Source organism: Rattus norvegicus, chromosome 16 (genome assembly GCF_021556685.1).
Source record: "Rattus norvegicus strain SHRSP/BbbUtx chromosome 16, alternate assembly SHRSP_T2T, whole genome shotgun sequence".
Classification (NCBI taxonomy): domain Eukaryota; kingdom Metazoa; phylum Chordata; class Mammalia; order Rodentia; family Muridae; genus Rattus; species Rattus norvegicus.
The window spans coordinates 86,336,733-86,357,762 of NC_141549.1; the positions used below are offsets into that span (position 1 = coordinate 86,336,733).

Below are 21,030 nucleotides of genomic sequence, written 5' to 3' on the forward strand. Positions count from 1 at the left end.
TTGTGTTTTTACACTGTACCTCCTATACTCTGTTTCGTGGGAAAGTTGCTGCCTTGTAATTAGCAAACTGTAATGAAATTTGTCTCCACTTCTTGGTTCTGAGCCAAGGAACTTATCATTTTAATCTATATCAGTATTAAGCAATTAAGAGCATAAAAGCAGGAAATGATACTATAAATTCAGCATGATTTTACAAACCTCTATAAAATAGGCCCCAGTAATGGCATAAAGAGTAAATCTAAGTTATTATTATGAAGATGGTTTGAATAATTGGATTGCAGCCTGGCTTCAAGAATGCCTCACTTCAGCTTCTAAAAACATGTGTGTCCGGTTTGAGCTGCACCGAAACGGCCAGCTGAGGAAAACCGTTCAGACACCGAGGCCCTTCCTGGCGCAGCCATTTTCTGATGCGTTCTGCCATCTTCCTCTGCACTTAGACTAAATCAAGATTTTTTTTTTTTGATCCCAAGCAAAATGATACAGCAGCTCAGCTTCTTGCTTTGTTTCTTTGATTGGGTGGTTGTACTGTGAAGGAGCTGTGATATTTAGTGAAAACAGACTAAAATCCTTCTGTGTTCTGGCTAGGGTCCATTAGATAGTGGCTTCCCGTGGTCACCAAGTTGGTCTCTGTGAATTCCCAAGGTCGGCCAAGGCTACCCTGTATTAATGGACAGGGTCTCATTTTTTACCTTTCGGTGAAGCCCTTTATGTGGTTAGTGGGGTTTAAAAACTACGCTGGATCCCAGGGGAGACGGGCCCAGTGCTGATAATTGCCTAATAGCTTGGTGGGGAAGGGAAGTTAAGGATGGACACTGAGTGTTGATGGCATCAGACATGTGTGGGCTTCAAGAGTCCTGAGACCTCATTAGAGGATGCCTTGGTGTACGGTGGCCCTACTAACAGGAAGTAACCGATCCTTGATCAGAGTTGACCCTCAGACCACTGTTGCCTATTTACTCACTGGAAAATGGACTTTTGGTGAATCCAAATGGTTGGTATTAGAGCCAAGACCAGACTCTTCTGGTTCCTGTGGAAGTTCTTTCCCCATTAGAGCAAGTAATGAGGGAAACTAAGTCAGACCCTTTCCCCACTCCCTTCTCCCTTCCTCCCTCCATCCCTCCTCCTTCCTTCCCTCCTCCCTTCCTTACCCCCCTTTATTTGAGACAGTTTCCTGTATCCTTGAACTCTGGACCCCCCATTCTGAGTGCTAGGGTTACGGGGTGCGTGGACCAAGCCTGGCCTGTCTGAGTTCTTCATTTCTATTGTTCATATTTTTGTTACCACAGACCAAAAAAAAAATAGTCCATGGCCAGACTGTGGCATTTCCTGACATTTATCTGTCCTGGTTTCGTTTAAGGTCCCGCCACACCCACACACACTCTCAAGTTAATAACATCTTCACCCTCCAAGGGCTTCTTAGGAACAGAGGGTACTTTTCAAACTTCCCATTAATGAAGAGAATGGCTCTTTAAACTGTTGATTCAGAGATCATGAAGACAATAAGAAAACTTATCTTTACGGGCAAACAATTTATTTCTTTTCTCTCTGAACTCAGAAGAGAGCCAACCCCTGTGTAGTCTTATTACCCATTATCTATATTCTAAAGTCTCAGCCCCTCCCCAAACTCCACATTAATCCAGAGCACAAAATTTTGATCATTTTCCTGAAACTTGGAAAATGAGGGGCAGCCATATTGTCAGCACCAAGGAACATCACGGCAGATTTGTGCAGCCTGAGACCATCATCTTATGTTATCCGGGCCAGGAGCATGTCCAGCACTCCTCTAAAGTCTACCTCATGCTCCAAGGACAGCCTTCATTAAAAGAAAAGTATCCTGGTGGGGTTAGTAACAAAAGACACCAACAGGTCAAGTCACAGAGATGGGATACTTGAGTGTCCCCTGGACTGAGGGTTAAGGGGACACTAACCTGCATGTCTGAACCATGGCAGGCCAGTCCTGTGCAGCACCACTTCACTGTCTACGCTGTGGGGGCTTCCTTGCTGTGTGGCCTGGTGTGCCCAGAATGACTTCCTGTGTGGGGTGTGGTGAACTTGGCCTAGCACCTGATGCTATTCCCTGCCCATGTGGAAGGGAGCTGTGTCAGGTGAAGAGCTGGGATGGCTTCTACAAATCAGGATGAGCAAAGCAAGCAGAAGGCAACAGCTACTGCATCGGGGTGCTCTGTGATCCCTGGGTCTTGTTAGTTCTGTGCATATAAGTTCTTAACTTCAGTAACCTCATTCAACCTTGACTCTCTCTGTGCCCGAGATACAGAGTCATCCAGGGCCACAGCTAGGGAAGTTCCCAACCTGTCAGGAGCACCTTGCAGGCCTGAGCTTTCCTGTTTTAAAAGAACACTTAGTTATTTGGTCAGATATTAACTTACTCACTCATCCCCCCCCCCCCCAACACTTCCTAGCCTAGGTTGGCCTGCAGCTCATGGTACAGCTCTGGTTGGCCTTGAACTTGTAGCAGTTCTGTTGTCTTGGGTGCTGGCTTCTGTGCTTAAGTCTGTAAGGGAGGAGGAGAGAGAGGTTGTATTAATGACTCTGAGCTTCATGAGTGCTCTTGCCGATAAGCTGCTAGCATGGTGGTTCATGTTACCACCTGCTGGAAGCTATTGATGATGGATAGACCCCACTGCCATCGCCCCCCCCACCACAACCATCACCATCCCCCACCCCCCATCCCCCGCCATCACTCCCCACCATTCCCCCCCACCATCTCCTCCTCCTCCTCTACCACCACTGCCACCACCACCACAATCACCACCATCTCCCCATCCCCCACCACACCCCCCACCATCTCCACCCCCCCACCATCTTCACCACCATCTTCATCACCACCATCACCACCCCCCAACCATCCCCCCACCATCCCACCACCATATCCACCACCACTACCACCACCACCATCATCCCTCTCATCCCCTGTCCCCCCCATCTTCCCCCACTTCTATTACCAATATCCCCACCACTACCATCCTCCCCCCATCACCACCACTACCACTGCACACACTTTACAGTTGGCAAATGCAGGAGAGTGGATGGAGTTACCTTAAGGCACACGTTTTCTATAACCCAGGGAAGGGAGCCAAAGGCAAACCTTTGAACATGTTTTGCTGGGAGTGCGGTGAGCCACCATTGTGGACTCAAGAACCCCCTCTTGTCCTATTTGTGCCTGTTTGCTGGATTTAATTTCTTCCTGTGTCGTGTGCTATTCTCATGCAGACATTTAACAAACCGGGTGTTAGTTTGCAAAGTAGATGTGAAAGCCCAATTGGAACGGACCACAATGCAAGTGAAAGGGACCAGCAGGAGGGAGGGGACGAAAGAGTGGGGACTAGGAGGGGTGGCTGTCTTCATTCAGTATAGTCAGAATTCACTAATAAAACCAGAAGATTTCACAGTTCATATTGTTTCAACAGTCAAAGCCCCTGGCCGCTTCATAGCCAACATTTAGGCTATCCATTTCATACTTAATTTCATAAATTCTCAATTCCAGTTCAAGCTTTTCCCTAGACAATGCTATCTCAGACCTTTGTCAAGCTTATTTCTCTCTGTTGTCCTCAGTTGAATGTGCACACACACGCATGCACACACGCACATACACACACATGCGCACGTGTGCACACACACACACTGACACACGCATATACACACACACACACTGACATACACACACACACACACACACACACATACACACACACACTGACACACACACAGCATACATATATGCAGAGGTGATCCAGGGTCCCACGTTGCCCAGGCTGACCTTGAACTCCTCATCCTCCTGCCTCTGCCTTTTGAGTACAGGGATTTCAGATCTTGCCATCACACCTGTTTGATACATTTCTGCTACAGTAACAGCCTAGAGGATCTGCCCAACACATGTAGTCCCAGTGCTCCCCCTGGTGGCCAGACTAAGAGACACCAAGGACCAGCTGTCCGTGAGAGACCACAGTTCCCAAGTCTCCTGTGACTACAATTCTTCTCCAGGGAGGGGACATCTGGCTGGGGTCCTCTTGTGTATCCAAGGGGGATGGCACTTCCCAGAAGGTAGAGCTTCCTGAAACTACCTGTCAGGGGGCCAAGAGGGAATGGGGCAAGAGAAGCCATAGAACAAATGGGGCCTTACAACAAATGTGTAGCTCAGATCGTAAGGCTGAGCAGAGATACTCCGAAGGTGTGAGATGGTCCGGTGGTTTGCATGAGCTTCTGGATGAAGGCCAAGAGTAAGAAAGTGCCCATAACACCTGGTGAGCATAGAGACAGGAGGCTGGCACAGCTCTTACTTTCTGATATAAAAACCTGCATGCTCCAGAGAGGGACTTAGAACAGAAACTGAAAGATATCACAAAGGACTGTTTTCCAACTAGTGTGAGATGTCTGCATCTCCGTGGAGGACTTGGAAATCGCTTTTTTTTCCTGCCAGTGACTTGCCGGCGCTCCATTCTGCCACTTGCTTCCCCCCCAGTCAGTGAAGTCACATTTGCTGTTGGATAGCTTCATGGGGCAAGTCTTGAGTCGTCCTTGATAAGAGGGTATTTACTGCTCTCACTTATTCTTGTGTAGAGTGAATGTCAGCTCTCCAGAAAGTATTTTAATTTTTTTCCTCAAGTGACGATGAGGAAAATTGGATTTTTATATACTAGAACATTTCTGCAGTTTTTTTTGTAGCTCTACCTATTTACTGTGTCTCCTCTCTACCCTTTGCTACACCTAGTCTCACAGTTAACTTTGTATCAATGTATGAACTTGGAATGGTAGAACTGACACTTACTGCAGCTCAGTGAAACCTTCTCCTGTGCTACATTCAATTCATTGAGAAATTCACAGACTATGGGGGAAACGGAACTGAAGTGCTACCCTGACTAAAGAAGCCCTTGCCTTGTCTTGCCCTGTGGGTCCTGTCCCCTCTCCTTGCAGCACTACAGTGTCAAGCAGAAGGCATGCAGGGAGCTCCCAGAGGGGCCCTGTCACGGGGAGCTTTTCCATGACCCGGTGACACAGATTGCAGCCTGCCTACAACTTTCCCAGCAGTATCACATTCCGGATATGGTCCTGCAGATGCCTGTTTGGCTAGGCTCAAGGGATTGAACTTGTGGAATTTTGGCTAAGTGCCACGGTCCCCCATTGACCGCTGTCCCCCATAGATCATGGTCCCCGCATCGACCATGACCCAGCATCCCAAATCGCTTCCCAGTAACCACATGCACTGGGAGCGATGGACAAAAAGTCAGGACTTTTATCACTCAGTTATGTTCAGCCTTGCTTGGGAAGTGACATCTCAGGGAACCAGATGACAGCGGGACACAGCTGCCTCAGGATCATGTCCAGGACAGAGATTTTCCTGTTGGTGTTTAGTTTGAGGCAGAGGCATCAGCCAGGTGCTAATGGGGCCTCAAGGGCTTATGCCAGGGACCTGGGCTCTATTCTGCCTGAGACTTTCCGACTTCTGCAGATTGCTCCTTGTGTGGGGTGTATTGAGGTGTTGGTTATCGCAGACTCCTGTGTCTGGTGTTGATGCGTGCCAAATGCTAATGGAATAACTTCTTCAAAGAAGGCGTAGAGGGTGGATCACATGCTTCAGTGTGTTTGCTCATACGCTTCCCTGTGTTATCTATGGAAACCCACGGTGATCCTCCTTCCCAAGTTTTGTTACAGGTGTGAGCAAACATTTTTGCTTGTGTTGTGGTTCCCTTGAAGATCCATGATCCTATTGTTTAAAAACAGTGGAAGCTTGATTGAAACAAGGGATCCACGTGGGTGATCAAAACAGCTATTTAAAATTTTAGGCTAAATTTCAGCATGATTTAATACATGCTAAAATTTAAAAAGGATTCTTCTAGTTCTATTTTATATAGAAGTATGTTTTGCCTGTGCCCACGTATGTACACTGAATGTGTGCCCATGTCCACAGAAGCCAGGACAGAGCATCTAGTCTCCTGAAATTCAAGGTACAGCTAGTTGTGGGCTCCCATGTTGATTCTGAGAACCAAACTTGTGTCCTCTGAACAACTGAGCCATCTCTCCAGCCCCTCAGATAAATACTGTAGAGACAGAATTTTAACTCATCATTCAGAATAAACTCACTGTGTAGCCCAGGCTAGACTCAAACTAGAATCCATCCTCCTGCCTCAGCTTCCCAAGTGCTAGGATTACAGAGTCACCCTCCTGGCCATCATGGTTGCTTTTGATAAGAGGACTTTGGTTGACAACTTACTTTAGATACACTTTATGTCCCCTTTAATTTTTGTACTTGGTAATTATGCCTTGAATTTAGAAATTCCCTACTATTTCAACCTCACGAGCTCTAGTTGCCTCCTCTGACTGAGACTCGAGGGAGCTGAATCTTAAGCTCCTTTCACAGTGCTGTAAGAGACAGGGAGATGATTGGGTATTACAAAGGAGCCCTTTCTTTCCACATTTTTACGGGATCTTTATGTGCTTGCTGTAGATAATATGGTAAGCAAACATTTTAAGTTCCTTCAGCATGAAACTCTATTTCAAGCCTAATTTGGAATGGCTGGTGTCAGCCCCGAGATCACTCTGCTGCCTGCCTCCCGTTGTCTTCATAAACAAGGGCATTTTGTTCTCCTTCCACACGTTCTGAGCTTCACTGGAGAACATAACCCTGATGGTTTCCTTGCTGTATACAGGTTTGTTTTTTATAGATACTGAACGAATTTTAGAAGTCCATATATAGTTAAAATGACTTTAGGGGCTAGAGATGATGAGCTTTTTAATTATTATTATTGATGCATACTTATTAGGCAAAGTGGGGTCATTTGACATCTACCTTTGGTGTGCCAGTCAGGTCAGATCAGGGTGACCAACATCTCTATCTCTTCAGTTATCTATTGTTTAGCGCTGAAAACCTACAGACTCCTCCTCCCTTCCTCCCTCCCTCCCTCCATCTCCCTCACCCTCTTCCTTCCTCCCTCCCTCTCCCTCCCTCTCCCTCCTCCCTCTCTCTTTCTCCTTCCCTCCCTCTCCCTCCCTCTCTTCCTCCCTCTCTCTTTCTCCCTCCCCCTCTTCCTCTCTCTCTTCCTCCCTCCCCCGTCCCTCTGTCCCTCCTTCCCTCTGTCTCTCTGTCTCTGTTTCCGTCTCTCTCATTGTCTCTGACTGACGTGATTTCTCATAAGAATGATGCCACAAAGTATCGACTTTTTGTGTGTAATATTTTACAAACTTCTCTTTCTGGCTCTCCATCCCTTCCTCCATTTCTGGGATCAGAATGCAGGGATCCACCTGCTAGGCAAATGGTCTGCTACTGAGCTATACCCTCAGGTCCTTGTCCTCATTGCTGCTCACCACTGTGGTGAGAAGCCATGGTTGTGGTGGTCAGTTGTGGCCACGCTCTCCTCAGTGCCTGTGGCACACTGTGGGAACTGGATGACAAGAAGGATCCTCCTCCCCCACTCTTCACTTGGCCTTGAGCTTAAGGGTGGTCATAGCTGGAACAGTGCCCACTGCAGCTGCCACATCTGGTGTGGAAACTCCTGGCACGGATGGCCTGTGCATTGCACAGCATGTCCGGCCTCTGCTCTTCTCTCTTCCTCAGCTGCTAGAAGCAGGATGGAGCCCTTTGGTTCCAGCACAGTGTGGGCCATGTGTTAACTCACTGTCCAGTTTCATGAGTGCTTGTCCCTTCTGTCCGTTCTGCTTCTGTTCTCATGGTAGTATTAGAGAGGGCACTGGGTAACCGATTATGAACGTGCAGTCTTTACTAGGAAACAAAATGGGAAAATTAAAAAAAAAGGGGGGGGGGACTAGCAGAAAGCTTGTGAAAGGAGGAGTCATTTCCCTCAGCCACTTGATTGCAAAACTCTTGGGAGATGTGATTGCTTAAGCCCTCTGTGGACGTTTGGGGAAGAATGTGTTCTTGTGGTGAAGGAGGGTCTGGGAATTCAGATTTCTCCTTTCTGTTCCCAGGAGTGTGAGGGGTCACCGGTGACGTGTGACCAGTCAGCTCAGGATGCGTTGAGCTTTCTGTACTGACGCCATGCTGTGGATTCGTTTAATATGCTACTGGGAACCAACTTGCTCTAGTGACCTAGATAAGGAAGGGACCTGGGGGTGGGCTGACTTCATTTCTAATTCTGGTTCAGAGCTGAGTCAGTGAAAATCTGGTAGGAATCAGGTCATCTGGCTCCCGTCCCCGCCGCGTTCGTTCCATGATTAAAATGGGAAATAAAAAACCTTATCTCTGCTGGTCTTCTGAGATACTGCCAATATCAATTAAGTGCTAAAAATACCCACACAGACATGCTAGAAAGTTCTCCAGCGATGTTGCTCTCGAGCACCCTCCCCAGCTCAGGTTGGGTTATTTGATGATTTGCAATTCAATTTTTATTTTATTTTATTTTTTTTAAAATTATTTTCGGGTGGCCATCTGTTCAGAGTTCGGTTATAGTCTATTTTGAGTGGCCCTTTTTCTACATCTGAAAACCCTCCCTGACAGCGCTTTTGCTGTAAGCAGTTCCCGCAGTTCCACATTACCACCACCGTGATAGGCCAAGGGTGAATGTGTCTATTTCACTCTGCACTACGACAAGACTTGGTGGGGATCTCCTTCCTCAGGGCTCACTGGGCATCTGGGAGAAAGACCCAGCGTCCACGTCAAACTTCACGAGGGCCAAGAGTGTGAATGAATTCGCTCCCCCAAGTAGGTTTCATTGCTGTTGCCTCAGGGGTGTAGGAGTTTACCATGTCCACTCTCCTTTTGAGGTTTGGAACATTGCTCCTTGCATATTCACATGCAATATTTAGACTCTGACTGAAGCACCAATGAAAAAGACCCAGGAAAGCCAGGATTGGTGAGGCCCTGCAGCAGCTGAACCGTCTGGAGGGAGGCATGGCTTTGGAAGTGCTTCCGTTTTGGTGGTGTGATGGTGGAGACCTTTGAAGCAACTCGTGGCACGTGAAATGCTACTTGAGGGGTGGGGAGTGGTAAATAGGATCCTAACCAGGTCGTTTTCCTTTGACCAGTGGAGCGTAGAGAAAACCCTGGAGTCTTAAGCAATCCTGACGGCCTGCTCCAAAGCATCTCATGCTTTGAAGTGAGCTGTAGCATGTTCCCTACACAGTAAAGGTGAAATGCGTGTGCGCGCGTGTGTGTGTGTGTGTGTGTGTGTGTGTATGTATATGCGTGTGTATGTGTGCATGTGCATGCGTGTGTGAGTGTGTATGTGTGCATATGCATGTGTGTGTATGTGTGGTGTGTGTGTATATATATGTGTGTGTATGTGTGTGTGCATGTGTGTGTGTGTGTGTGCGTGCATGTGCACATGTGTGTGTTGATAATTTAAATATGCCAGTTTCTAAAACGTCACTCCACCAGACCCTTAGCTCCCTTTTGCTGCCACAGGATACACAATATTTCTAGTTTCCAAGGTTGGCGTCTCCTTCCTGTGTGTCCCCACCTCACTGACATCTTTTTACTTTCTGTTCAATCTTGACCACATGGTCTGACATCCAGTCCCTGCTCCCCAGCCTTTCTCCAGCCCACATTGCCTAGCATTCTGATTCCTCTTGTCTCTGCCTGTATTCCTTTTGCATTCATCTTTGGGAGGTCGGCCTGAGGTCCAGAACAGCACATTCTCTCTCTCTCTCAGCTTTCTCTGCTCTTTGTTCTCTCCCAGTGTATTACAGCCCCCATCAAACATTTATACCATGAATTATATTTATTATTTTAAAAATCATGTTTCTTGTTTCTTTTCTGATTTGGGGCAGAGGCCACCAGTACACTTTGATCTTTTCTTTGAGAAAAAAAAATTACTGTTGAAAAGGAGAATGGTACAAGCTCACTATTAACTAGTGATCATTTGTGTGCTGAGATCAGAGCTGTGACTCTGCTTGTCAGTACTCCCAGGGTCTAAAAAGAGAGACACCGATGGGCTGCTCAGAATGTCATCTGTTGGGAACAAAAAGGTGCCAGTGACTGGGTAAAATTATAATCAACTCAATGACATAAAACAAGTAAATTTTTTATTTTATAGACTTTATGTATTATATAGCTCCTAGTATATACAAGCCATGGGTCAGGCGATAAACATTAGGAACCCAATGTGGGACACCTGGAGAAGGCTTCGTTCTCCATTCTCAGACACCCATTGTGTGCTCTTACAGTGCTGGGCGGGACTTAGAAAGCTTTATGTTTCCTTTGGCAGAACAGACAATAGGATGAGCAGATGGATGGGTTGGTAGATAAACGAATGCATGCATGGGATGGTGGATGGCATGTTGGATGTATGTGTAGATGGATGAGTAGATGGGCATGTGGGTGTGTGAATGGATAGATATAGGAGGGGAGATAGGTGGATGCGTGTGTGGCCAGGTGGGTGTGTGTAGGGCCAGGTGGGTGGGTGTGTGGCCAGGTGGGTAGGTGTGTGGCCAGGTGGGTGGGTATGTGGCCAGGTGGGTAGGTGTGTGGCCAGGTGGGTAGGTGTGTGGCCAGGTGGGTGGGTGTGTGGCCAGGTGGGTAGGTGTGTGGCCAGGTGGGTGGGTGTGTGGCCAGGTGGGTGGGTGTGTGGCCAGGTGGGTAGGTGTGTGGCCAGGTGGGTAGGTGTGTGGCCAGGTGGGTGTTTGGTGGATGTGCAGACAGGTGGATAGGTGAGTGGGTTTGTGGCCAGTCGAGTGTGTGTGTACCCAGGTGGGTGGATGTGTGGACAGATGGGTGGGTGGATGGGTACATGGATGGATGGATAGATGGGTGGACGGATGGATTGGTAGGTAGGTGAGAAGTGAGGAATTGTACCACATGACTCCTGAAAGCTGGTCACTTAAGGAATCCAGGGCTGGAAGCCTGAGAACCTGTGACTGCTGGCAAAAATCTGTGAGTCTGAAGATCAGGGATCTGAACTTGTGATGTAAGGACCAAAGATCAGTATCAGCCTGGAAGGCAGCTAGACTTGCCCTCTGCTTTGTTATGGTTCTGTTAGCACTTCCGCCGTCTGACGTTCCAGCCTATGTCACTCAGAGGCAGGTCTCCCTCAGCCTGCCCACCGATGGAGAGGCTGTCCTTGGCACAACACGTTGCAGCAGGCACACCCAGGAGTCATGCTCTGCTAGAGTTTTGGACTCTCTTCTTGGTCAAGTTAACACCCCAAACCGCCTGTCACAGCTGATCCTTTTCCTCACCCTTGACTGACCTGTGTGCTGTCCTGCAGGGAGAGAGAGGCTTTCCAGGGTTACAAGGTGTCATTGGATTTCCTGGGATGCAAGGACCTGAGGGGCCACATGGACCACCAGGACAAAAGGTAAGTTTGGCGGGAATGCAGGGAGGGTGCATTGCAGATGGCGCCTGTCTTGTGACAGTGACCTGCTCACCGCATCTCTGTTCTGTTATAGGGTGATGCTGGAGAACCTGGACTTCCTGGAACGAAAGGGACACGAGTAAGTACAGGGTCTAGTGACCCTGATGGAGGACTAAGGCATCCAGAGTGGGTGGGGTGTAGCCTTCACCCTAGGGCTGTGGGGTGCAGCCTTTACCCCCCGAGACTGTCTCCGTTCTTTCCTCTGTGCCTTCCCTCTGCCTCTCCTCACTGCCGTGAGCCATCAGTCCTCTAACCTGTGGGCTGGTGCTGTACGCAGGCAGAGCTCTTGCTGTTGAGTTTGCTTACTCCCTTTTACTCGTTTTGAACGGTCCCTTAAAAGTACCATCGACAGTGAGGAGACATTTTCAGAGCCAAGCTCTTTCCTCTCTGCTTCATCCTTTCTAGAAAGCCCAAAGATGCTCACGGAGGCTTATCAAATACAGAAACATACAACACTGTCTTGCAGTGTTAAGGGGCGGGGCACTGGTGTCAATGGAGACTCCTTGGCATTCCACATGGGCTCATGGGGCAGAGAGAAACATTATCATCACTCTCTGGATATAGTTGACCATACTTGACTGTTTAGGAATTAGAAGGGACTCTCACGACAAATACTTCTGAGTTTATCCTACTGAGCTGAGTCTCAGTGCTTCCTTCCCAGAATGCTCTCTGCTCAGCGCTGGTGTTCTGAGCTCCTTGAACTGCGAGGATGGAGAGAGACATAAGGTTCCCTGTAGTAGGCTGAAAGGCTTTTGTTCTGTCTTTGCAGGGACCCCCTGGAGCAGCTGGCTACCCTGGGAATCCCGGACTTCCTGTATGTATACAAAATTGTATCAATTCATGAAGTGTCTTACCACCTGATGAGTTCCTGTTTTGCTGACTTCTTCATTTGATTGATTGCAGGGTATTCCTGGCCAGGATGGTCCTCCAGGTCCCCCAGGTATCCCAGGATGCAATGGTACAAAGGTAAACTTAGACTCTCCCCTCCCTTGGGCATGTGCTTCTAGCTTTACACAGGACCAGTCACGGGGACATTCCTTATCTGGAAGCCTGCTTTCTTTGACAGGGAAAATGCAGCTTTTCACATTAAATATGTGGGAAAGATAACAGTTCCTTTCTACTTGTATGCTTTAGCCTAAAGTTGTTCTTTTAGAGATATTTTTTACCTGGAATTAATTACCAAATAGAACCTGCCACTCCGAGTCCTTATCTCTGTGAATCTTGCTGGGGAGTGAGGTGCTCCCTCAGTGAAGTGGCATTTAGGGTCTTGCTTATGACAGACCACACATGCTGACACCACTACAGTTTCTCTGGTGGGTGGGGACAATGATGGGCGGTGAAGTGTTGGGGTGCATTTGTGTGTGACATTTTTCCATCTTTCCCAGGGAGAGAGAGGGCCACTCGGTCCTCCTGGCTTGCCTGGATTCAGCGGGAATCCTGTGAGTATAAGATCATTTAAATCAGATTTTCTCTGTCTATCCCCCTCTCACTGTTTTGGGGGCTCATACATTACTACTGTTGATATTTTTGGAGAAGCGAAACTTACAGCTAAATTTCTTTTTCTAGGGACCACCGGGGTTACCAGGAATGAAGGTATGTTTAAATAAATTTAATTTTGGTTTAATCCCCTTGGGTTCCTCATAAGAAATCGGTTGAAAACACCAGAAACAAATGTCCTAAACTTGGTTCTGTGAAAGGCTGTGTAAATCACAGAGACACCTAGGTTTCAGAGCCTTGTGTGTATATCTCCCATCACACCATGAGCCATGTGAGGTATTCAGGGTGTGATTCTGCCACAGACCGCTGAGGTAGTTCATTGGCCAGTCAGCCTTGGTGAGCTCTGGGCCAGTGGAAGAAATAAGAAGAGCTGAAAGAACAAACAAACAAACAAACAAACAAACAAACAAACAAACAAAATCCAAACTGGATGGTGCTTGAGGATCAACCTCCAAAACTGCCCTGTGTCCCCACCCCTCAACCTCCCATTCTAAGTCCCAGCTTGAGGCCAGTCGAGCCCCCCCTCCCCCCGCCCCCGCCATTGAGCGGGTTTCAATTTTGTATACACATCTATTCTTACTTTGCATCTTCTCTCCTTCTTGTGTCCCCTAGGGAGATCCCGGTGAAATTCTCGGCCATGTTCCTGGGACCCTGCTGAAAGGAGAGAGAGGATTTCCTGGTATCCCTGGGGCGCCGGTAAGCGCCTTGCTGCTTCTTCCCTGGAGTCACTCCCTGGGGGGCCTGCAGTAGGTAATCCTTTCTCTTCTCATCCAATCACAGGGCTCACCAGGGTTGCCAGGACTCCAGGGACCTGTCGGTCCTCCGGGATTTACTGGACCACCGGTGAGTTCCGAGGATAGTCACGTGGAACAAATTGAAGCTGACTGAGACTCTTGCCCCTTGTGGCTGACAATTCCCAGAGCTGTGGGAAAAAGATGCTTTATATGGTGGACCCTCAAGACATCCTGGGACAGACCACGTGTGTGTGTGTGTGTGTGTGTGTGTGTGTGTGTGTGTGTGTGTGTGTGTGTGTGTGTCAAGGCAGGAGGAAGCTGGACTGAGGGTCACCAGGGTGGCCCCTGCCGTTTGTGAGGAAGAGAGCTGCTTCAGAGGCAAAGCCTCATCACAATTTAAGGGTCCGTTAGGAGCCAGGCACAGACCTGGGGAAGACGCTGAGATGGACTGGGCGCCTGCAGGTGGCGCTAGAGAGGAAGGCTGCCCCGGACTCTGTATGACTGACATTCTTAGCAGAAGGAGAGACACTTCTCACTCCCTCATTTTGACAGCAGTGAAAAGACTTATTTACTAAGAATCAAGCGTGCAAGGAGAGGGGAGAGGCGACTGAGCTCGTGGCCTGCACACAGCCTGCCTAAGCATCTTCTCAGTGAGCTTCAGGCTTATTCCTTAAATTCAGTCTTTTTCTATTGTTTTTCTCCACATATGGGAACAGAATCCACTCACCTTCCGATGGATCAATAGGCTTTTCTTTTTTTCCTTTCTTTTTTTTATTTCAGAATGGCTGTCTTTTTTTCTTTTGAAAAAGTGATTATGGGATCTGAGATTTTCTTGCAGATGTGGGGCTATCTTTTTGGTGTCAGCAAAATCTACTCTCCAAAAGAATCACTTTTTCGAGGTCTGAAGTGGACAATATTGTCCTCATGTGGGCAACTCCAGCTTGGAGCCTAGGCTGGTGCCTCCAGGTTACCGGTACCTAAGGGACAGGCCGCAGCCTTTGAGGGATTTCCGCCCCTTCTCGTAATTATCCTGATCCATAGAGGGCTGTTTTCAAAGCTTTATAGGTATGTGTCATACACATCATCCTTAATACATACATGTCCACAGCACAGAGGACTGTGTGTGTCAGACTTCCTTAGGACACAAATCTTCAAGGCTACAGTTCGCAAGGAGGAAAGATTCATCCTGGCTCACAGTTTCAGGGAGTTGAGTCACATGACCCTAGGATCTGTAGTTTCAGAGCCTGTGGGGAGGTAGAACACTGTGGTGGGGAGCATGAGGTATAGTTGAGGCATACAGAGGAAGAGGGGGAGTTTGGGGGGACAAGATGCCTCCTTCAAAGGAACAACTCTAGCGCCTCATCCTCCAAACCCTCCCCTCCCCGACCACAAGAATGGTTAGACACCCTGGTGATGCAGTCACTTCCTAATAGCACCACCAGCTGGGGAACCAAACCTTCTACAAACCCCGTGTGCATTTGTGCGTGCATGTGTGCGTGCGTGTAGGCGTAGGAATGATCTTCCAGATCACATCTGGCTGGTTTTGAATATCATTTAATTAAAATGCTGTCTCTTACAGGGTCCTCCAGGCCCTCCTGGACCTCCTGGAGAAAAGGTAAAGATGCTTTTTTATTGGTTGCTCTCAGCTTTATTATAGGACTCTGGTGAGGTTCCACAATACCTTCTGAGTCCCATCCTTACCCATACATGGTACTACCTGTCCGTATTAAGTATCTATGTATTGTCTGCCTGTCTCTCTGTATTGACTGTCATCTGCCAGTCATTTTTTTCTATTATCTGTCATCCACCTACTATTGTTCTCATCGATATCATGGTAATGGTGATCTCACCAGCATCACCACCACCACCTTCACCTTCATCATCATCATGATCATGGTGACATCACCATCCTCACCATCACCACCACCACCACCACCACCACCACCACCACCACCACCACTATCATCATATTTGAGACCCTCCATTTTCATCTACTCATGCCTTAGTTATTACTTAGGACTCATGAATCAGTCCCTTACTTTTCTGATCCCATAGTTTAAACCCTTACAGTAATGAATTCTTTGTTATAATATTTGCAAAAAGTCTTTGCACAGTCATTGCATCCAGCATGGCTTTTCTCTCAAAGCCCATGATGCTTGCTGGACAAAACTGTTGCCTGAAGCCAAATCTCTTGTCCCATCTGAGTGGTTTTAGGATGGCTGACCAATGTGACAGCCTTCGTAACAAAGAGTAATTTGTAACCAACAGGGGCAGATGGGATCCAGCTTCCAAGGACCAAAAGGCGACAAGGTGAGTGAGAAGCCGTTGTTCTTCCTCTGTGAGCTTTGAGTTTGGTGGCGACACAGCAGCTGAACCTCTAGGACTGTAGAGGTTGTTCTACTGGGTGGCACCATTGGCCTCACTTTTTGGCCATCAGTTCCCTTATCTGAACACAGAGCTCAAGCAACACATTCATCAGATCACAAATTCGCTTCAAAAGAATGAAATTTAGATTGGCGTCCTAGTTGCACAATCATCATGGCAACCATCACGACAGCCATTGCGAGGAAGTATGATGTAGGTGGCAATTGGTTCTTTCTTGGGGACCTGGAGGCACGAAGGATGTGTGTGCCTTGGCAGCAGCAGGGGTAGGGTGGTGAAGACTGAACAAACATCTTTTTCTTGGCAAGAAGGCCAAGCAGTGAACACCTGGTCCCTGCTGTCCTCCCTAGTAGTGTCCTTGGGTAAGATAAGACGAAGGGGTACTATCACAATGGCTTCCTGTCTTGGGTTGTGCAAGTTGTTGTAAGCAGCTGCTACTAGTGGGTACCAGATATGGTGGGTTTGGACAAAGCCTGGACTCTGCATTTTACTGTTGGAGTCTTTGGCCCTCACTCACGTTTGGCCGCCTTTCCCTCTAACTCCAAATGTGCCCAGCTGTTAGGCTGTTTGAGTAAGAGACGCCTGGCGATTCTATGATTTTTTTTGGCTCACCCTAAAATAGCCCCTTTCCTGCCAAGCTCCTATCAGCTGTTAAATGTTCTCACTAACACAGTGGTGCTGCTGCGTGCAGGTGTGTGCACAGGTGGGACCTGCAGCTGTGTAGCTTCTGAGCCTGGGAAGCACACTTCTCTGGTTGTAGACAACGCCCCCCTACCTCACTCTCACACCTGGTCCATTTTCCTGCAGAAGCCTAGGGTTTTGCTGTGGGAAAATAATGTGCTAGCATTTAACCTCCAGCTTTCCTATCCTACCTCAGGTTTTGTTCTATTTTTTTCCATACCTAATCAACCTCCACGTTTTACATGACAGGGAGAACAAGGGGTCAGTGGTCCCCCGGGAGTACCTGGACAGGCACAAGTTAAGGAAAAAGGAGACTTTGCCCCAACAGGAGAAAAGGTATGGCTGGGCTCTGTTTGCCAGATGTCTGCTTTCTAAGTGTGGACAAATTCAGAGGGACAATGAGAAGCTGGATTGAAATACAGATTCTCCAGTCATAATCAATCTTGCCCTGGGAAGTGGGTTTATAGATGTCCTTTGAGAGCAGTAATGGTTGCTCTGGGTTGGCTTGAGGTGTGACTATTCTGTCCTGATTCACCTGGCACTCTGGGGAAGCTGTATGGATAGAAGGGGTCCAGCTTACATGTCAAAGGAGGCCATGGCCCATTCTTTCCCCAAGGCCATGTAGACTGAAGCCCAAACTGTACTGGGAAGAGATTATTGGAGTTCTGTTTGCATCTTTTGTAACATGAGTGAAAAAAACTTTTCTTTTCTTTCTTTCTTCCTTTCTTTCTTTCTTCCTTCCTTCCTTTCTTTTTTTTTTGTTATTATGTATGTGTCTCTACACAAGTTTGTGCATGTGTGTACAGGTGCTAACAGAGGCCAGAAGTGTTGACCCTCCCGGAGCTAGAGTTGTTAAAGGTGGCTGTGAGCAGCCTAGTGTGGTTCTGGGAACTAAACTCAGGTCTTTTGCAAGAGCATTATGTACTCTTAATGGCTGAAACCTCTTTGCAGCCTGGATTTAAAAAAAAAAGGTGTTCAATGTAACATCTGAAAAACTGATCTAGGCGTGGTAGTGTACCCTTGTAATCCTGACATGCCATGCTGAATGCTGAAGCAGGAGGATTGCCACAAGTTCTGGGTTACATACCACAGTTTCATAAAAAGATCCTGTCTCAGAAAAAAAAAAACAAAGAGAGAAAGGAAGGAAAGAAAAAGAAAACAAAAGCAACAAAGTGTGTTGTGGCCATTAGGTGGATGATGTAGCTATTAGATGGATGATTTAACCATTAGGTGGATGATGTAACCATTAGGTGGGTGATGTAGCCATTGGGTGGGTGATGTAGCCATTGGGTGGGTGATGTAGCCATTGGGTGGGTGATGTAGCCATTGGGTGGGTGATGTAGCCATTGGGTGGGTGATGTAGCCATTGGGTGGGTGATGTAGCCATTGGGTGGGTGATGTAACCATAAGGTGGGTGATATAGCCATTAGGTGGGTGATGTAGCCATTAGGTGGGTGATGTAGCCATTGGGTGGGTGATGTAGCCATTAGGTGGGTGATGTAGCCATTGGGTGGGTGATATAGCCATTGGGTGGGTGATGTAGCCATTGGGTGGGTGATATAGCCATTGGGTGGGTGATGTAACCATAAGGTGGGTGATATAGCCATTAGGTGGGTGATGTAGCCATTAGGTGGGTGATGTAGCCATTAGGTTGGTGATGTAGCCATTAGGTGGGTGATGTAGCCATTTGATGGTACTGATCAGTCTCTCCCCAACCCCTTGATTGTTCCAGGGTCAGAAAGGTGAACCTGGATTCCAGGTGAGCACTCTGGTCCTCTTTGCCATTATTATTTTTATGTTATGGTATTGGTGTTTCCTACCAAAGCAAGGATGTCTCTGGCTTTATGCTGTATTTGCATATATTGAGTCTAACTCCTTCTCCTCTTGTCTCTTAAGGGAACACCAGGATATGGAGAGAAAGGTGAACCTGGCAAGCCAGGACCTCGGGTAAGTGCTTCCTAGATCTACCCACTCCTTACCGGGAAACACTCCTCTCCAATCCCCACTCTCACAGCAATGAGCAGAAGGACAGATGCATCTATAGCATTTTCTAATTTCTTCCTTGGACCCCACTGAGTCTGCTAAGGAGGAGCTTTTGGAAGGGCTATCCCCTGTGCTGTCCCCTGGGACACCTATTTTCTTGTGGGGTTAGCGCAGGTGTTTAGCTGTTTTGTTGCTCTTCTTGACACCAGACTTGAGCCCCTACCTGCTCCCATGCCAGGCTTGTGTGTGGCTGGGACCCCAATGGGCAGGTTCACGTGCTTCTCCCTGTCTGGACAGCAGCAGTGGGATATCTGCCTAGCTGCCAGTTGTTGGGAGTATCTGGTGATTCCCGAAGTCACGAGTGGAAAGACGAGGCCATGCATATCAACCTCTGCTCACTGCCAATGACAAAATAATCTAAGACATTGACCTCTGTAGCCCTGTGGACTCTGCTCTTCAGAAACTGGGCCATCTTCCTCCCTGGTGACCTAGCAACTCCCCTGGCCCTCTTCTCTGCCTGTCTTGTTCCTCACCAGGGTGAGACGTAAACAGAGCTGTGGTGAGGCCATAGTTATTTGCGAACTCTCATGTCTGCCTCTTTATCGTACAGGGAAAACCTGGAAAAGATGGTGAAAAAGGAGAAAAGGGGAGCCCGGTGAGTCTCTTCCCCCTGCAGTTTCTGAGTGGACCATGGCCACTGTCCCCTCCATGACCATCCTGTACTTTTCTTGCTTTTAGGGCTTTCCTGGTGAATCCGGATACCCAGGTCTTCCAGGCCGGCAGGGCCCTCAGGTACGTAGTGGCGTTTTGAGGTTTTTCCTTTAATGGTTTGTTCATCCGAGGAGCTTGCTCACTTATTTTCTAGAATAAATAACCAAAGGGGGGAAATGTTTCTTCTCAGTATGGACTCAACGGTTTACTGACATTCCCGTAGTTGGTGAATTGAAAGAAAACTATCACATGACACACCTGGTCAAGCGTCTGTCTTATTTATTTATTTTGGTAGAGATTATTTTTTCCTGATTATAAAGTAAGAGAAAATGCAGAAGTATAAGAAAAGAATGAATAGCCAAATTTTCTGCCTCCTGCTGTTCCTCCGTAAACACATGCATGTGCCTTTGACAAAATGGGTTTGAAGGCCACGTCTTGCCTTCTATTTTTTTTCTTCAATTAAGAAAAATTGCATTGACTGATTGGTGCCACACGTGGAGGTCTGAGGCTAGCTGGTGAGAGCCCTTTCTCTCCTTCCATCATGTGGGTCCCTGGAGTGAACTCAGGATGTCAGGCTTGGTGTGAAGCACTTTTGCCTACTGAACCACATGTTGCTTTTTTTAAAAAAAGATTTATTTGTTTATTTATTTATTATACTGTACACTGTAGCTGTCTTCAGACACACCAGAAGAGGGTATCAGATCCCATCACAGATGGTTGTGAGCCACCATGTGGTTGCTGGGATTTGAACTCAGGACCTCTGGAAGAGCAGTCAGTGCTCTTAACCACTGAGCCACCTCTCCAGCCCCACATCTTGCCTTTTAAGATTAATAATGCTTTGTAAATAAAACAAGGAGGCTCTGAGCTATACAGGCATTCATCAATTGTTATACGGAGACATTTCTAACATCCATGCTTTCTGCCGACCCAGTTCTAGATAATTTTAAAGTTTCTTGAAGCTGACATTGGAGTTCGCATTGGGGCTTTCAGTGTAAATCCAGACACTTAAAAACTCCCAAGTAGATGCCTTAAGGAGTTAGAGCTAGAAACTGTGCTTCCTAGCAATTTAGAGAAGAGCACTCTGCTTCTGCAAGGCTCTCTAACGGTCCCTGGAGAAGGCTGCCACACAGGGCCAACCCTTGTCTCTCCGGGCTTCCATTTAGGTGGTATAGACATCTTTATTACCATGCTACCTTTGTGTGATGCAGATGAACCGTGTTCCTGTTTTTTGTGATGACCACAGAGTAGCCAAGCCATACCCCATCGTTGGGGTATAACGATGTGGGGATCGTGTAGAACCAACTTCTGTTTTACCAGAAAAATTCCTGGCCAGCTTTCTGCATGGTCATCTATGTGCTAAGGCTCCAAATAACTGTGCATGTTCCTTGCAGGGAGAGAAGGGTGAACCTGGACTTCCAGGCCCCCCTGGAACTGTAAGTACTAAGTGTGGTCGTGATGGGCTGTGGGTTCTGTAGGACACTCAGCAGCTGCCCCTTGGGTGACGCCCTCATCTGAAGTGGGTGCCTGCCAAACGAAGCAATTAATAACTTGCTCTGATTTTAACAATCAGACCTTTATCGTTTTTTACACATCGAACCTCTGGAAACAAAAATCTTTGCACACGGATAGCCTAGCAACCTATTTTGAAACCCGGGTTTTATTTTACTTTTTTCTAATCGTCTGTCAGGGAAAATTTAGTAAGAGGAGTGTCTCGACCG

General features: G+C 47.6%; 1 protein-coding gene across 2 annotated transcripts in view; it reads left to right on the plus strand.

The window, feature by feature from the left end:
- The window catches only part of Col4a1 (collagen type IV alpha 1 chain), a 110,887-nt gene that overhangs the window by 52,608 nt on the left and 37,249 nt on the right, over positions 1 to 21,030 (plus strand). The window contains exons 3-18 of one of the 2 annotated variants that reach the window (NM_001135009.1): positions 11,178 to 11,267; positions 11,359 to 11,403; positions 12,094 to 12,138; positions 12,228 to 12,290; positions 12,710 to 12,763; positions 12,891 to 12,917; positions 13,434 to 13,517; positions 13,602 to 13,664; positions 15,135 to 15,170; positions 15,824 to 15,865; positions 16,868 to 16,954; positions 18,351 to 18,377; positions 18,515 to 18,565; positions 19,212 to 19,256; positions 19,340 to 19,393; positions 20,704 to 20,745. In NM_001135009.1, the coding sequence (NP_001128481.1) occupies positions 11,178 to 11,267; positions 11,359 to 11,403; positions 12,094 to 12,138; positions 12,228 to 12,290; positions 12,710 to 12,763; positions 12,891 to 12,917; positions 13,434 to 13,517; positions 13,602 to 13,664; positions 15,135 to 15,170; positions 15,824 to 15,865; positions 16,868 to 16,954; positions 18,351 to 18,377; positions 18,515 to 18,565; positions 19,212 to 19,256; positions 19,340 to 19,393; positions 20,704 to 20,745 (855 nt within the window). Of the gene's footprint in view, positions 1 to 11,177; positions 11,268 to 11,358; positions 11,404 to 12,093; positions 12,139 to 12,227; positions 12,291 to 12,709; positions 12,764 to 12,890; positions 12,918 to 13,433; positions 13,518 to 13,601; positions 13,665 to 15,134; positions 15,171 to 15,823; positions 15,866 to 16,867; positions 16,955 to 18,350; positions 18,378 to 18,514; positions 18,566 to 19,211; positions 19,257 to 19,339; positions 19,414 to 20,703; positions 20,746 to 21,030 lie in introns of both variants that reach the window. The other variant, XM_087587991.1, reaches the window with a different exon arrangement.